Source organism: Limanda limanda, chromosome 9, assembly GCF_963576545.1.
Source record: "Limanda limanda chromosome 9, fLimLim1.1, whole genome shotgun sequence".
Taxonomy (NCBI): domain Eukaryota; kingdom Metazoa; phylum Chordata; class Actinopteri; order Pleuronectiformes; family Pleuronectidae; genus Limanda; species Limanda limanda.
In genome coordinates this window covers 16,077,350-16,094,941 of record NC_083644.1, presented here as the reverse complement: position 1 = coordinate 16,094,941, position 17,592 = coordinate 16,077,350, and the positions used below count along the sequence as shown (strand labels likewise).

Below are 17,592 nucleotides of genomic sequence, written 5' to 3'. Positions count from 1 at the left end.
CAGCCGTGGGCATTTCTAATGGACCTTTGCCTACTTGCAGACACATCAAGATTTAAGTTGCTCACCACTATCTTGCTTCTAATTTCTTTCTCTCTCTCTCTCGCTCTCCCTCATGTATTGGCCACTCACGCACCTTTTAAAAATGTCTAAGTAATAGGTCCCTCCCATGCACTTTGCTTTATAGCAACTGCAACCTCAACAATGCTCGAGTCCAGCTGCATCGATTCATCATTCCTAAGATGCCTAGTCAAGAATGACCTCAGGGTATCTTTGCAACTATTTACTCTTAATTCTACTGGACGCCCTTTCGCACATTGTTGAAATGGAAATCACCATTTGTTACCTTTATCAGTTTTTTTTCTCTCAATAACATGAACTTTTCTCTTCTTTTCTCTCACTCACTCAATTAAACTGCTGGTTTTCTGTTAGGTCACTTTCACACACGCACCAATGCAAAGTGACTATCCCAGGTCAAAGTTCACCAGTGTTGAACTTCTACGCTACCATTTGTTTTACGACAGAAAGTGAACGTTTCATTTGCCTTCTCTCTTGTATGTGAGGAAGTAGGGGGGCTTGTTTAACTGCAGCAGAATCCTTGTCAATTACAGATGAGATCACTTAAAGGTGTGAGTCAGGATCATAATTTTACTCCATTAAATCATGCAGCCGAATTACACAAGTTTCTTTGAGGAATAAGAAACAGTTCTGGCTGTGAGTCCTACACAAGCAAGGTTTCAGCAAATGAGTTAAAGAAGCTGCGTCTGGAGACTGGGAGCCGAGCAGGCTGCGTGTTCCCAGTACCCAGTCAGCAGGACGTGCAGCGAGTTCACTGTGGGAGGGCAGGGACAGCTCGAGTGCTCACCACCAACATGAAGTGGACTGCTGAGCAGCACAAGAGCTGGTGGGCAGGGACCAGGAGAGGGATATAATTGGCCACTGGGACTCGGCAGGTCCCTGTTAATTAGAGGCAGCCATTTTGGTGTAAAAAAAAATCCTCAGAAAACATCCCATGGAGTTGAAAGTCCCTCTGACAGAACGGAGCCTAGCAGGGAATGTAAACAGATTTAATAAGGCTCGCTCCAATCAACTCTGGCAAGATATGATTCTCTCCTTCCACTCCGCTCACTCTCTTTCTTTCTTTCGCTCTCTCTCCCTCTGTCGCTCTCTGCCCCCTCTGTCTTTCACGGTTTCTCTGTCTCTATGTCGTGCCAGAGTGGAGAGTGATTAGGGAAAGATATCGTCAAAAGAACAATTTGCATGCAGCTCTCATCTTAAGAGCTTTTAGACATCTCCCTGTCTGTTTGTTTTCTGCGATGGGCTCGGGCCATTGTTCTCTCTCAGTGCGTGTGTGAGTGAGTGAGTGAGTGAGTATGATAGTGTGAGAGTGTGTGAGTGAGTGAGTACTCTGCATATGCCACAGTGTGAATGCATGGGTGTCACTCTGTGTATGTGTGTGTGTGTGTGTGTGTGTGTGTGTGCGTTGAGAGGTTGAAAACTGTTGGTGCACCTCTTTACCACATAGGTGGAAGAAAATCCAGAAAATAATGAAAATAATGAGCCAAAAAACCATGGATTCTTTACACCCATGTAAGCACCCATAAGCCATCCCATAATGCTGTTTTTATAATTGGCAAGACAGGAATTTAATTAAGTAATGTAAATATCCAGTCAATAACAGTCTCACATATATAAGTATTAGAAGGCTGTGCTGGATCACACTGATATCAATAATCTTGAAATATATAACAATATTTCTTATTTTGAATAAAGAGCAAATTATTATTTTAATAAAAATTATCATATTGGTCGTAGTATTTGCAGATTGGTAGTGGAGTCATTTGTTTGCCTTATGTTGTATTTCTCACTACATGTTCAGTAGGTAACAGATAAAAGCCGAGTGATTAAAGCCAAGAAGTACGTGTATCGTAAATGTTTTTGAGAAACTATTTCTGGACAAACTGTGAAATTTTCCAATTCTGCTTTGAGATATATTATTAGAACACAGGTCCGATCTTTTTGATAATCCAGAAATAGAGCGAAGCAAGACTTGTGTGCCGTTTCTCCTTCGCTGAAACCAGCCCTGCTTCCATGTGCAGCCTGTCTGTGTGTGTGTGTACTTTAGAATAGTTAAAAATAGATCCGCAGCTGAATGGTTGAACAGGGGGAAGGGAGAGATCTGAGTGATAACTTTAAAAATTTGATTGAATCAGATTAAAGATTTTTTATTTTGCATCTTAATTTGGATTTCAGCATGTTAGGTCACTACAGCGCTGCTGCATCACAGGAACTGAACAGGGCTTTTTCTAGACCTTGCGATAGCTTATCATGGATATTTATGCAGAATCAGAAACAGTTTCAACAAAAAAATGGCTTTTGCAGGCAGATGCCAATATGAGGGATTAAAACATTTTCGATACCAATAAATTAGCCAATATACGTATATATTTAAAATAACTGCTGAAGTTGTAACCAAAACTTCATGACAAAAAAAAGATATGTTAGTTTACAGTATGACCAAAAGCTAACTATAATGAAAGACAATACAATATAAAAGACTGTTTATGGAATGTGCAAACATTAATCATATCTGTTCAGCACGGTTTATTCTTTGAAATAAAACTATAAACGCCGATACTAATAAATTGTATCGGTCGAGCTCTAATATTAATGTGATACAGATCTTATATAAATGCAGGGAGAGTCGGGGAGGATATTGAAAAGAGAATGACATAGTTAACCAACATGTCAGCAGTTAGTTTACAGTCTGACAATAAAGCATCAAGACAGAATGATGCTCGCTAGGCTTTACTGCCGCCATCTTCTTTCTTGTTTTATCTATCCACCATTTAGTGATGAGACTTAGTCGACTCTTTTTTTTTTCCACCTCACACCATTCACGCAACAAAAGCCATTAAGTTGATCAAACAAATGTGTTTTTTTATGCAAATGTATGAATAATTTCACTTCACATTTCTATCTTCGGAGAATAATGTTCACTCTGAATAAGCATTTGTATTAAATATAAACCAAGGTGCTTTGGTAGAAAAGTAAAGTGCGACCTCGTACTTCCTCCTCCAACTTTTGGCTCCATCTCACCTTCTTTCCCCTGCTGTTTCCTCACACTCACACCAGGCTCACAGTTCCTTCGTGAACACTTTGATCCTGAGGTGCTCTGTGAAAAACAGATATACCCAAACAGAAACTTCTCTCTGTCGCAGCAGCAGCATCAGCAGCAGGGTTGCCCTCGTCTCTGTCCCCGCCCACAAGCCCCAGTAGGGATCACAGACAGATGTAGCGACGCCTCTCATTATTCTTTCTAAATATTGAATCATTTATCATGTCTGTGTCCGGTGTTAGTTGTTTTTCTCAATGTCTAGACATGTGTCATAATGTGTAGCGTGTGTTCACTATTTGTGTTTGTCCATGTGAGGGTTTATTAATGTTTCAATGTGTTGATTACTAGTGGATGATGTGTGACACAAGAGGTCATCATGTGGTGACAGCGTTGCTGGTCACACATATCAAATTAAATACTGCAATTCCTAAAAATTACTAATGGTCAATATTATAACAATATTATTTCAATACATATATATATACTCAGCAGGATTTTTATGTTTTTCTCTGTTTTCATTCAGAAACTCAAAGTTCAAATTTACTAAATTGTTAATAAAGTACATAAAAATAAGAAAAACTGATTTTATAGGCACTTTTGCTCCAAATTGTTGAACTTCATGTTTGCTGTAATACATCTTCATTGTGCCTGATTTCTAAAACCAGCCTAGAAATTGTAATGAAAGCTTTTCCCTCTTTTTCTGCTTCCTCCCTCTCCTTGCCTCTCCCGATCTCTCCTCTTCTCCAGATCATCAGTAACATGGAGGCTACAGTGACAAACGGCCCCAGCGGAGGAGGCAACACGGCTAACGGGCCGACCACCAACAGCCGTGGTTGCCCCTCGCCCATGCAGACCGGCCCCTCAAACGACGACAGCAAGACCAACCTCATCGTCAACTACCTGCCCCAGAACATGACCCAGGAGGAGTTCCGCAGCCTGTTCGGTAGCATCGGCGAGATCGAGTCCTGCAAGCTGGTTCGCGACAAAATCACAGGTAAATGTGTTGTGGTGTCGCTGCTACTGTTTCCACAAGATATCTACTTTTTTATGAACTGAAAAAATGATCTGCTCAGCCACATTATAATTTGAGCTACGATATCATATAGCCTTTTTCCACCATAGTGAACAGAGTGCTAGTGCTGGTTCAGAGCTGGCTCAACTAATGCACCTTTAAAGAACAAGTTTGCTTTCCCATGGGCTGAAGCCGCCTTAGAGCCACTTCATTATCTCTGATTTTGCAACTCTTGTGCCGATTTAAAGACAGGGCTGGTAGATTACACAAAATATATCGCTAATATGTGATTGCCAGCCTAGACATTGACACTGCACCTTTTCCAGTGCAATGGTATGATGCCAGTTCAAGCTAAAGTTGCTTCAGAGGAATCATTTAAAGAATTGTCTTACACAAGGAGAAACCCATCTCTGCCCTCTGAGAGTGTTCGATGGCTGCGACTCAGCAATGCACCAAAGTGCCACATGTTCTCCAGAGGTGTTTAAATTAAGCAGCACTTCGTGTTGCTAATCGTGGCTGTAATCTGGGCATAGTGGCTGTGTGGGTGGCCATATAGCAGATGGATCGGGGTGGGGGTGTGTGGGGGGGGTGTTGCAGCTCTGTGATAATGCTCCATAATGGCTTTCATTTTAGATCCTACTTACTGACACTCTTCTCCTGATAATCTCATTAAAGAGCACCAGACAGGCGGGCAGGCAGTCGAGATCATCGAGCCATTCGCGGAGAGCGGAAAGACAAAGCAAGGCAAGGAGAGTAAACATGCACTTACACCGATATATAATCACAGAATTAGATTCCCCATGATAGTGTTAGTTTGTTCAGATTAAGTTTAGTTGTGGTTAAGTTAAGAAAGGCCCATGGTGGTGACTGAAACACAAAAGGTGGCCACTGGCCCCCCCGACCCCCTGTCGTCTCCTGGTCTCTCTGTCTTTGAAGTGTATTCCAGCAGCTCTACGATTCCTCTATTAGAACCATCCTCCTCCTCTTCCTCCATAATGAGCCACAAAATGGAGCCTGAGGGTTAGAGAGGCCGGGATAATGGAGCACAGTGTGAACAAAAATAACACTGTGATACCACACGGCACCATCATCTCCATCACCACGTTCTCTCCAGCCGATTTTCCCTTTAAGTGCGACTTGCCAAGCAGCCGCGAGAAACCGGCGGATATTTGGGGAGACTTTAAAAAAAAAAAGAAAGAAGCAGAATCGGTGTAAACCTGCTCAGGCCCTAAACAGGGACTGTTTGTTTGCTCACTTTAAAAGCCACTCAGGGTAGCTCTCTGCATAGCACTACAAGGTCTCTCTAATGACTTAGCATCAGCGCAAAAAAGGTTATAAATACCTCCTGCCCTCCCTCCATCTCCCCCCTCTTGGTGAATACCTGTCTCACTCTCCCATGGGTGCAGTTTCCTCGTGCCGACTTTTAAGGGCGAACAAAGCACAGATCTCTTCCTCTCCGGCAGGAAACGCCGAGAGGCTTCATACTGTCTAACAGTCATCCAAATCATTACCAGACTAAGCCAGTTTTCTTTTTTTGGGGTGGGGGAAAGAGAGAGCATTAAAAGAGAAGGATGGTAGGAAGAGAATAGAGAACGCATTATTTCGAGGCTGATACATAAACCTGTACCCTTTTCTTGTCTGTCACAAATATCTGCACAGCGATGTAAGAACAATCAATTGTCAGGATGTCTGAGTAAGTCGAGATCGAGAGAGAGGAAGGATAGTTTTTTTACCATCTTGAGATTTCAGAACGGAGCCTTTGAACATGTCTGGAGGATAGTTAGTGTTCTGTAGCTGCAATTTATTCACATTGATGGGAACAATAATGCCCTGCTGCCTTTGTGTCTTTATATTCTATTATGCAGCGAGAGGAGCACAGGAAGTATTGAACAAAGTTTAAGAATAGAAATAAATTTGGAGAATTTTTACAAAATATACACTTGGAAAAACAGTTTAAATATTTCATCATTACAAGGATGAAGGATTTCGTCATCACTGATTCGCGCCAAAAAGGTTATTTTTCTTATGTTTTATGGTGCTGTTGTTTTAGCCTTTTTATTTCCAACAGTCAAATTCATTACTCCTCAGCAAAGCTTTCATCACCATGTTTGTTTGTATTTGACGATCTGTATCCCATCAGTGTTGGCGTCTTGTTGAAGGTGCATTCGCTGACAAGGTGTGAGCACACATGCTATTTTCCAAGCTAGCAGAGACGGACAGGTCCTGGCCGTCCTCTCTGCTTCCTGTGTACTTGCTCCTGTCAGCTCCAGTGACGCCGGCACGGCATGAGGCTCGGGCGGGGGTGCGGGCAGGCGTAGACGCTCCTGCTCCGTCTGTCACCCTGCCTGACTTCAGCTGGTACTAAAGCTACCTCTGGGTGTCTTTCTCGCTCCCCACACGTCTGCCTGCTTGCCTTACCTTCCTGCCTGTTTGCACAACCACTTCTGCCTGGTGCTCTCATAACACGCCGGGGACACGCAGGTTAATCTTTTATTTAAGGCTAGCTCACACGCACCTTGCTGCAGCCCACATACACTCGCGCCTCAGCTCCAGACCTCCACCTGTGAGTTTCCTGCCTCTTAAAGACAAGATATACTCAAAGCATTAAAGCAGAATTAAGAGTAAGTACGATGTAGCAGCTTTTTACATGTGTGCGTCTGCATTCCAGGCACAGACAGCACAACATTTACTAGTGCTTACCTCAGCGGCGTAATGTCTTTGAGATACGGAGCACTAGTGACAGTTACAGTTACACTGCTTTATGTTGATGGCTTTTCTTTCTGTTAAAAGGAAGCAACACACGTCTTAAAGCTGAATACTGCCTGTCTGAGAGCCCAGATCCTGAGCAGCACTGAGAGCTGCTACTCCTCACTGAGATGTTAGTAAAAACACACAATCTCCATGGTGGAGAATGAATGTGGACCTTACGATATAGGGAATCAGCTGCTCACTAACATCTACACACAAGCCCATACACACAGGCGTATGCACACACACAAACAGAAATGGAATTGTCTGATCCTTGTTAGTAAGTCATTTTTCAGAATTATTCTGCGTCAGCTGCATTTCTGCTGGGGAAATGAATGCATTTGTTTTCATAATGACATGCAGGAGGAGAAAAAAATTGCTTTTCGTGCTGCAACAAGAAGTGACTACATTGGGGAGGGAAGTGGTTATAGTTTGGGAGGAGGGTATTAGTAGATTTCCATTTAGCATTCATGCAAAATAAGTATACGCATAATATGATATATGCATTTTATTAGCTAAGGCACCTATCAGATAATAATTGTTATAATAAACTTTTGAAAACAATGGATCAGCACGATCACAGTAGGAAGCGCAACGCATGGTTTGTTCTATAATAATATCATAAGATTGATATTAACCTTAATCCATCCGAACAGATTTTCTTCATTAGTAGTGCCAACAAGCTCAAAATAGTCAATGTAATCATCTACAATGCTTTTTAGTTCATAACATCAGATCTGTTGAAAAATAGTTTACATATTATAACATCCATTCTTAATAATATAATGAATTACTTACTATTTACTTACCAAGTCCATTGAATGCTTTTTCTACTATCATTTAATATTTTACTGTAATTTTAATTAGTAACTTTTTAAACAACTATCACAACCACCCTGCATGATCTAGCAAACAGTTTCACCTTGTATGAATATACTTTTTAATTCCCAGTCCATATTTCTTGGACTTTATTTTGTCAAGGATACAGACATTCAGCTCTTTCTGTATTTTTATTCATCAAATGTCCATTGCCATACACCCACAAGGTTTTAAAGACAAACCAGTTACAGTTGCCAAAATCTCTCTCGCCTTATTCTCTGGGGATAAACAAGATATTTTACTTGCTTGTTGAGTATAAACAGTTCAACATGTTTATGAGCGGCTACGTGCCCGTGTTACTTTTCCTCAGGTAGTCACAACATTTGCAGACTGTCAAGCTCTACTCGCCTTTTAATAGTGGTAACAGCATTCTTTTTTTCTCGTGTATGCGGATGCAATTATTTTCACCTCTGTATCAAAGCCTGTAAAGAATTCATCCTCAAGCAGACTGACTGGAGGCTTTTGTGCACGCCACTGTAGTCACCTTCCATGTGTTGGCGTCATACATGGAATCAGGGGAGCTGATGCTAATCATAGTGACAATGTAGCAAGCCAAGCAGATGTTGGCCATGAAAAATAGATGGACTGTGATGTCAGCTGTGGAGCAGTTCAAGCTGGAGCACCTCTGACAGGCAGCAGCTTGACGTGAACCCGCCTGTTACATAAGGACGGGTCCGTCTGAGACACAAACTGGAGGTGCAAAAAAAGATCTCGGGTTTGCTGGATTTAGCCTCTCCGCATGCACTTCCCTGTGGTTAGGCCAACACACTTCCATTAGTTTCACTGTCGTTCCATTTTGGTTATGGAACATCAAGTGCACCCACAAGTATTGCCAACATAAAATATGCATCTAACCCTGATCTGCAAGGACAGATGAGCGGAGCTTAGCTCCCGAACAAGGTCTGTCAGTCGAAGGAGGAGCAGATCAAATATTCACCATGTAAACCGCAGTTTACCCACATCGCTTTGTTGCTTCAAAAATATACATTGACGACACGCACAAGAGCAAAGCTGATTCTCTTTCAACTTCAGACTGCAAGCCAAGCAGAGTTTCACATCATTACCAGATTGATGGGAACAAAACTGAGACTAATTTTCTTCCTCCACGACAACAGCTTAACAACATAAAAACAATGTTGTTCTGTGTTTTGACAAATAATTCCACCGTTTTGTTACTGAAAGAATGCTGAGCGAGGCCTGGTGCCGTGTGTGTCTCTCTCACAGGCTGCGTTTATCGAAACCTGACATGGGCGGAAAGTTGAAGATAGCGTGAACAAAGCTGACAGGGATAGCGATGAAAAAAGGATTTGACATCTCTAAAGCCAGGTATTACGAGAGCTCCCAACCTCAGGAGTGCAGACCCAAGCAGACAGATACACATTAAAGTTTCAGAGTCCCAGGTCCTAATAATGTCCTGTCTCTATTCTCCTAACACCCCCACCCGCTTCTCCACCCAGTCCCTCTGCTCAGGACCCAGAATTGGACATCCTAAGAGCACTGCTCCTCCCTTGACCCTCACTTCAGAATCGCGTCTGTCCACTCTCATTCCTCTCCGTGTGCCCTTTTCATAGGACACAGAGGTTGCAAGTGTCCCCCTGTGCCCGGCCTCAGAACCAGAGGCGGAACGGGCGCCGGGGCCGGCTCCTCACCTTGCAACCTTCAACTCTGAGTGCACTGTAAATGGGCAGGAGAGAGCCGGAAGGTCCCTTTGACCGGGGGTGGATGGCTGAGGTCCTGCTGGCCTGGTCACTCTCTGTTGCTCTCACAGGGCGACCGAGCAGGTGCAGCGAGTCCTGATGTGACAGCCAAGTCTAGAAGGGGCTTCTCTGTCTGTCAGCTTGCCTTGTTTCCCTCAGCTGCATAGCCGAGCAGCCCACACACTGCAGGCTGCAGTCCATTGGCCTCGAGGCGCAGGGAGTCACCACGGAGGGGCGGTTTCGTGTGTGTGAGTCTGTGTGTGTGTGTGTGTGTGTGTGTGTGAGTCTGCTTGTCCCTGAGCTTGTACGTGGGCAGGTGTGTACCTATATGTGTGTGTTGGTGGAAGCAGCCTTGGGAACTGAGAGTGGGAGCCTCCTGACTGAAACAGTGGCTGCTACCTTGGCAACCCAGGAGTGAAAATTGTGTCGAGTGAGTAAGAGAGGGATCTACAGTGTATGCGTGTTGCGGGGGACGTGGCTCTGTTTATGAATTTTGTTATTTAAACGGGCTCAACGCACGCCATATGATTCACTCCAACGCCACTCATATTCGAGGGCACTGTAGTCTTTTGATCCTTCGCCGTTCATCTTTTTTGCAAACTCACTCCTTAGCTTAAAGGAGCTGACCCTCCTTTAAGGTAAGGAGCTGTGTTTTGACATGAAGCTGGTGACAGGGCACCTTTTCAAATGTTCGGGAGCCTCGAGGTGCTCGAGCCGCACGGGGGGGCAAAACGTCAGACGGCGAAGGACGGAGAGCAGCAGAGGGTGACGCATTTATTTTGACGAATTTCAAACAAAACAATCTCTCCCCTCGGAGTCGTTTTAACTGCTGCTAAATTTAAGACTGACTGAACGGATTTGCCTGTACCCAGGGAGAGGAAGCCGGTCCTCTCAAGGTGTGTTAGCATCACCAAGTCACAGCTCAGATGATCCCTGCGTTTTGCAACTCCCCCTCACCCCCCCCCCCCCCCCCCCCCCCCACATCCCTCCTCCCATGACTTTCACCTGACAGCCAGACAGAGCCCACTGCTGACGGCGTGTGGGACTTTTGGAACGAGGACAAATGTTTAATAGATAGCCTTTAAAGGTCCCTCAGTCCCGTCACACAGATGTTCTTTTTTATCAGATTCTTCATCTTGTCAGACTATCTCAAATGCACACGAAGATTTTCCCATTTGTTGAGCAGCATTGACGACACAGAGTTATTTTATGGTTATTAGTGAAACTACACAGGAACAAAAGACAAATAAATAATTCGATTTTGTACAAGTTGGCAGCCGGATGCCTCTGCTCCAGCTACAACATTATATCTGTTTTGACAACACAGTGTCAGTAGTTCAAATTAACTTTTGGACTAATAGCGTACACACTTCTCAGAGCAGAGTGTTAAGAACAATAGACGGCAGCGGGGGGGAACATAATAAAATAGAAGCTTCTTTCTGCCGTGTGTTTCATTTGGTAGCTATCACTCCAGATCAAAGAGGCGACCGTGTGTTGAGCCTCGCCTGATGATAGCAGGAGACGGAGATGCTTTCATCTCTGCCGAACATGGCTCTTAGTCACATAATGCAACAAAAAGGCACAAAATAATGACGGGCACTATGCAACTGGGGTCTCTTACTATGTGCACCGCATCGTAAGTGATTTGTGTAATTCGCCGTGTGCCTCACGGTGTCGGATGTACAGTACATATGCACATAAATATGTTTATCTTGATTATACGCCTGTAGATTCAGTGTAGCCATGTGTGAATGCATGTATTTTTGCTTTTGTTTGTGCGCATTGACGTGTGATTTGTGTGTGTCCAAGTCATTTTCTCATCTCGCACATCGGGCCGACCTGCTGCTCGTCAGGACACAAATAACGGCATCGACATAACGCCTCACCAACAAGAGCTGCTCACTAGAAATAGCAGTGATTTTAGCACTGAAGGACACAAACTATCACCCTATACAAACAATGTAAGAAAGTACAAAGGGTCTGCTAGAAGAGTGGTGCTGGTCCAGATGAGCCCCCCCCATCAGGATAAAGGACTGCACTGTAAAGGAACCTATACCTATACACTATTTAATTAATAATTTGTAAATCTGCACATATTTTACCCATATTGTCTAATATCATTAGCAAAGCCTTGATCTAAATTCCCACCCTTTACATGAATCCCATTTGGGGATGTTTTTAATTACAAGACCTCTGCAATCATTAAATATACATCACTTTTTATTTAAAGGTCTCTTTTCACGGCTGCGGAGCATTTCCTCCAGTCTTTACAACCGCTATAGAATTTGCCGGAGTGACACTGTGAGCAGCCGACGAATCAAAGGCAAATGAATATCCAACCTCATTAAATGGCCATTATGAAGAGCAATGCATCATTTGGGTTCTTGCTTTTAATTGACAATTAAAATATATAAGTTAATGTATCCATTAAACTAATTGATCAGCACAAGGCTGCTTTTTTTCTGTTAGCTACAACCCCATTAGAGGCTATTTATCATGCATTTTTTATGTCCTCTCTGTATCGCCTCAGACTCAGCACTTCCTCAAGTCATTTTACTTTCATATAAAATATCAGGAGGCATTGTCTGTCTGTAAAATCCTTTCAGGCAAAGTGTTGTTTCAAGTGGTCGATTCCTGTTTACTCTGGAAGATCTCTGGAAAATTGAGACTGGACATTTACCAGACTTTGCCTTTCACATAGGAAAAACACAGCAAAAAAGCTCAGACATGTTTACAATGAGGAAAATGGAAAAGAAGGCAGGAGGCAGGACATGAAGAAAAGGTTTCAGAAGATGTCTGGAGCAACTGACATGTTCAGTCCCTTGGGAAAATATCAGAAAAATCCAAAGTTGAGTGCATGTCTGAAAGAAGCAATACAGTATCAAAATCCCCTCTGATCACGTTTGAAACAGCCTTTCTCCATTCGTATTATTCAGCATGAGTGAAACAACTTTGATGGGTTATATGACCCTGGAAATTGCTTTCACAGACTTGATCTTGACGGCTTTAGCAATGTCAAGTTAGCTTTGTCTTCCCTTTACGGCTACGAGTGCTGTCTGGTGTTTTAATCACGCGGAGCCGTCTGAACTGGCCTTATCCTTGCATTCCACGCGAGGTTAAATAATGCTGAAGCGTTTGAACGTGCATCTGAACTGTGCTTAACTGTGGAGTGCTGAGCCAGAACAGAGCAGGGCAGTGTGATGCAGTGATCCGAATGCAGCCTGCATACAGTGTTGATCCTGCTGGGGAGTGCTGAGGCGCACAGGGCAGGTGTTGTGACAGGCTGAAGCCAACCACACCGCCTGCTGTCTCTACATGCATACTGTATGTTACAGATGGAGAACTGCTTACAGTCGGCACTTGGCCTATATGTGACCGTGCATGCATGCATATGATAGCGTTGACATTTCCCTAAATGGTTTAGCAGCCACAATCCCTCACGACTCCCGAACAATCACACGTTTACTGATCAGGACACGACACTCCTCTTTGTCTCGCAGCAAAGATGGAATTCACCCCTCGTGTTTGTTTGTGTGTCTGTGTGTGTGTGTGTGTACCACTGTGATTGAGTGATTACATGTTTACTTCCATGTGTGTACATCTGCCAATGTTGTGCGTTGGCGTTGCGTCTCCCGCCCCTCCGCGCAGACTCCCAGCAGCCAGGCAGTCTGCCGGTGGCTCCCTGCTGTGAGCTGCTCCTCAGCAGGCTGGAAGTGGTGGGTGGAATTCCCTCCCGGAGCTTTCCTGAAGCTGCAGGCAGATGTCTCCCTCTCCCCCCCCCCCCCTGTTTCTCCCACTGTCTCTCCTCAACTCCCCCACTCACCTGGGGAATGATGCCAGCCCACTTCCTCCTCTTGCTTCCAGCCCTGGAGGCCCTCAGCATGGCCAAAAAGGGAGTGAAGATGGGGAGTGGGGAGGCAGGCAGATATGCCAATACCAGCTTAAACTCCCTACACACACACACACACACACAGCCATCATTTACATATAGAAGAGACTGAATACCACATTCATGAAGGTTGAATCACATCGCATACATAACATTTAAGCATGAGATCTATTGCTGACTCACGCGTGCGTGCCCACACTCTAATACGGACTTGAACGCACCACACACGGATACTAGGACCCCCCCCGGCCTTTGAGCAGTACCATCCATGGCTGCCATTTTGGCCCCGTTTTAGCACCATGAGTGTTAAGTGGCTTGGTGCTATTAAGCACCAGCCAGCCCATTTTGATTGCACTGCACGAGTGCTTTTCGATGGCACACTTCACTTCCAGCCAACCTGATGGTGGCTGCTCTTGTCGCACCTCACATTTCTTGTCGAGGGTGAGGGGGTGAGGGGGTGAGGGAGGTGATGGGAAAGTGCGAGGTCGGGCTGGGAGAGAAGGTGAACGCCTGAGAGGAGCATTAATGATAATTTAATATATCCAGCAGTGTTTCCCATTAAGTATCGAGTGTGGTGGCCCCACATATTCCAATTTGTCCGGCCACAGTTTCATAATGAACCAAGAGATCTCCAACTTGGTGTTTTGCTCTCATGCTCTCGTCCATTACGTTTTTACCATCAGGCAGACCTCATAGTTTCAGCTTTAGTAGTGGTGTGCAATTCAGTCACTTATCCACCTATGATCCATTGCCATTGGAAGTTATTTGACATATTCATTCGGATTAATAAGGATATGGGTAATTTAGAATACTCTTTGAGGGCCATCTCAGTTTGTTTGCAAGCTAAAGTTAAAAGCTTGTTTTACTTCACCTCATTCAGGGAGATTATTTTTGCCATATTTTCTCGCTTCAATTTTCACGGTCTCATTTAATCAAGACGAGAAGCGGCAGAAAAGATTTGTGAGTTATATTTTCACAGCCAAACTTAACACCTGATGTCAGCTGCGAGTCACAGCGGAAGAAGGGAGAGAGGAGAAGAGAGGAGGGTTAGTTATAAATAGCCAGAAGTCTCTCCAGAATGGCAGGTTTTTAATTAACAATAGAGAACGTCTGATAATCCACAGCTAATCCAGAGGAGAAGAGGAGAGAAGAAGAGAGAAATCATCAGCTGTTTGATGTTAGGACTACGAGTCCCTCCTGGCCCTTCAGCTCGCTGCTGAGCCGAGCGCTGTGATACCCGTAGCCCAAATGTATTTATTTTGTGAAACAGTCATGCTCAATATTTTGTGATTCACTTTGTTTCTGACTAACTGCTGTCTGTTCCCATTAGCGTGAATATGTGCGTGCCCGCCGCGCCTCTCACACCGACCGCGGCTCTTTGTGCTCGTGTGTGGCGTTAGTGGATAGCGCTCTGAGAACTAGCCGACTGACGGCCCTGATGGCTGGAGGCATCCGCTTTAAGTCCTACGCCTGCTGAAAGGCTTGATCTGTCGGGGAAACACTGGGAGATGTCAGGCGTGCTTCACACTCAAAGGGAGTGTGCTATCTAAGACACTTTGAGCTTAGAGGGAAATGGGGGTGGTATTATTTTTTTTCCCTCTCTTTTTCCGCACAGCTGCAAAGACACTATCAAATGTGTTGTTTGTACTTCCTCTGATATTTTATTTGCCGGGGCTTGTGAGGTTTATGACATTATATTTTAGGCGTTCACTCGGTGACAGTTGTTCTAGCTCGAGCAACATAAAATAAACACATCAGTGGAATTTACGTCCCTCAAGCTGCGTGATCACCAATATGACATGCAGCCAGTATAAACAGTGGAGACACGTTCTCTACTCAGTATAAAGGGAAATATCAGGTCCAGATTTTAACTGCCAACATATTTACTATTGTTCGACTAGAAATTTTCTCTTGTTTTGTCACTTACTGACTTTACTGAACAAAGTTAAGAAAATAGTCCCTGAAAGGACCCATGCAGGATACAGCGATTCAGGTTTGTGCTAAATGAGCCGGCTTCATATTACACTTCGTTGACTAAGGTCGCACCAAAGACTCTTGGCACTCAAAGCAGGAGTCACACTGATTTTGCCAGTGGTGATGAAGAGATTTAGTAAAGAGAAATATGTAGGATATCCAAGAGGCTGCATGTGTGCACAGACAGGACCACGGGCAGCAGATTTAAAGTTAAATTTGAAATATTTATGCTCCTTTTCTAACAATGAGGCATCTCTCTATCTCCCTTCAGATTTTGAGACTTTCTTGTTGGAACCAACTACCTGATAGTTTTAGGAATGACCCCTCAAAGATATTTGTAATCTCTTTTACTTAGCGCTGATTTTAAATTGATTTATTTTAACTTTGTCCCTGTGTTGCTTTTAACGTCCCTGTACAGCACATTGAATCTACCTCTGTGTATAAATGTGCATCATGAATTAAACTGCCTTGATTTGTCTGAAGTAACAAAATAATCAAACCAAGAGTTAACCTTGCCTCTTTTTGCCATTTCAGGACAGAGTCTGGGCTACGGCTTCGTCAACTACATTGATCCAAAGGATGCAGAGAAAGCCATCAACACGTTAAATGGACTCAGACTTCAGACCAAAACGATCAAGGTAACTGTCTCCATGTGCAAATAAGAATACTAAACTAAAAGTGAGAAAATAATCACAAAGAAATCGTTAAATATATGTTAGATAATTGCTCATAAAGCCACCAAATATTTTGTAAAGTTGTGGAGGTTTGGGAAACTTTAATCCTAAGGTTTCCTCCTTCTCCCTCAAAGTCCTTTCAGGGAATTGATGCCGTGAGTGACTGAACTGGAGGGCGAGATATGATTAATATGCATGAGCCTCGGAAATAAAAAGACCATCTAAATCAAAGAGACACATTTTAAAGCGCATCACTACGGCTGATTATTAATTGCTTTCTAAATGTCAAATTGTAAAGGTGAAATTATATAGATATCTCTGAGCAAAAGGCACGAAACACGTCAATCACTACATGTTTTCCAAAAGTGTTGACGTGTCTGTTATTGCGTTTTACAGCATGACTAATGGGCAGGCTTTGGTGATGGTTGTCACGGCGGCGAGACAGATAAATCGCTGCCAACTCTGCAACGTCCCTCGTCCGAACACGATTTGAAGAGTGAAAATTAAACCTTACAAGCTGCGATTTTTTTTGTGGGGTTTTGCCGATGTTTTACACAAACATATCAATCACCTCACTGATCTTGTTTCCTCCTCCTCTGCTCTCTTTCCCCCTTTGCTCTGTGCCGGCTGATGTGTTGTTGCCTTTAAGCTGGGCAGTAATCTGTTGCTCCGCTGTAATCCTGGGATTCTCACTTTCTGTCATCTGATCTAATCTGATCTAATCTAATCTAATAGGCTGGGATTAGGCTGTATTTGTGAATGGGGAGAGTCAGGGGAATCCCTCCATTCCCTCGACAGTGTGCGCTGTCTAGGGTGGCCTTGGTTCAGCTCAGCATCCTTTCTGTGGTCTACTTAATGAAGAGAATTATGTGTTACTATGTGTAGTAGTAAGTATGTGTGTACTTTTCTGTTTGAGGTGGGAGCTGTAGAGGCATGAGGTGTTTATAATTGATGAATCAGTGTCTGTATATGTATGCATCTTACATATTAATTTATCCGAGTTGGTCATTTACAGTTACATCAAAGCATAGCTCTCCCTGATCAAAGATTACCAGTGTTGGGTTTGTGTACACAGAGTGTTTACACGTCAGCGCTACAGGAGCACTGCTCATCATTCATTACAATTCACAACTTCTGCTTCCAGCTTCGTAACAGTTTTGTAGATTTTAAATTTTTGCTTCACTGAAGTAGTTTGTGGTTTCTTCACAAATTCATTCAATGTGTACTTTTCGCAATTGTATTATTATGGAGCTAAATATGTTAACACAAATCTTTATTGAAGCTCTTGATATTGGGTTGTTCTTCATTTTCAAGTTATATTATTATATTATGTTATATTTTTTATAAAGACTGACTGAGGTGTGAATCCCCAGTGTCAGACGGGATCGGCTCCAGCCCACTCATGACCCTAAGAAATTAAAGCGGTTAAGATAATGGATGTAAAATATCAAGCCTCACTTACATATTGGTATCTTACATATTTACAGTATCAAAGATCCATATCGTCTACATTTGTTAGGTTATAAATATGGAATATGAATTAATAAGAGAGTTGTTTAGAAGTTGAGGCATGTGAATGTCATCTCATGGCCAGGATATCTGAG

At 43.4% G+C, this 17,592-nt stretch overlaps 1 protein-coding gene across 1 annotated transcript in view; it reads left to right on the top strand.

Moving 5' to 3' along the window:
* The window catches only part of elavl4 (ELAV like neuron-specific RNA binding protein 4), a 72,377-nt gene that overhangs the window by 30,480 nt on the left and 24,305 nt on the right, over window positions 1-17,592 (top strand). Inside the window, exons 4-5 of the mRNA XM_061078279.1 lie at window positions 3,863-4,109; window positions 15,849-15,952. Of these exons, the coding sequence (XP_060934262.1) occupies window positions 3,863-4,109; window positions 15,849-15,952 (351 nt within the window). The remainder of the gene's footprint in view (window positions 1-3,862; window positions 4,110-15,848; window positions 15,953-17,592) is intronic.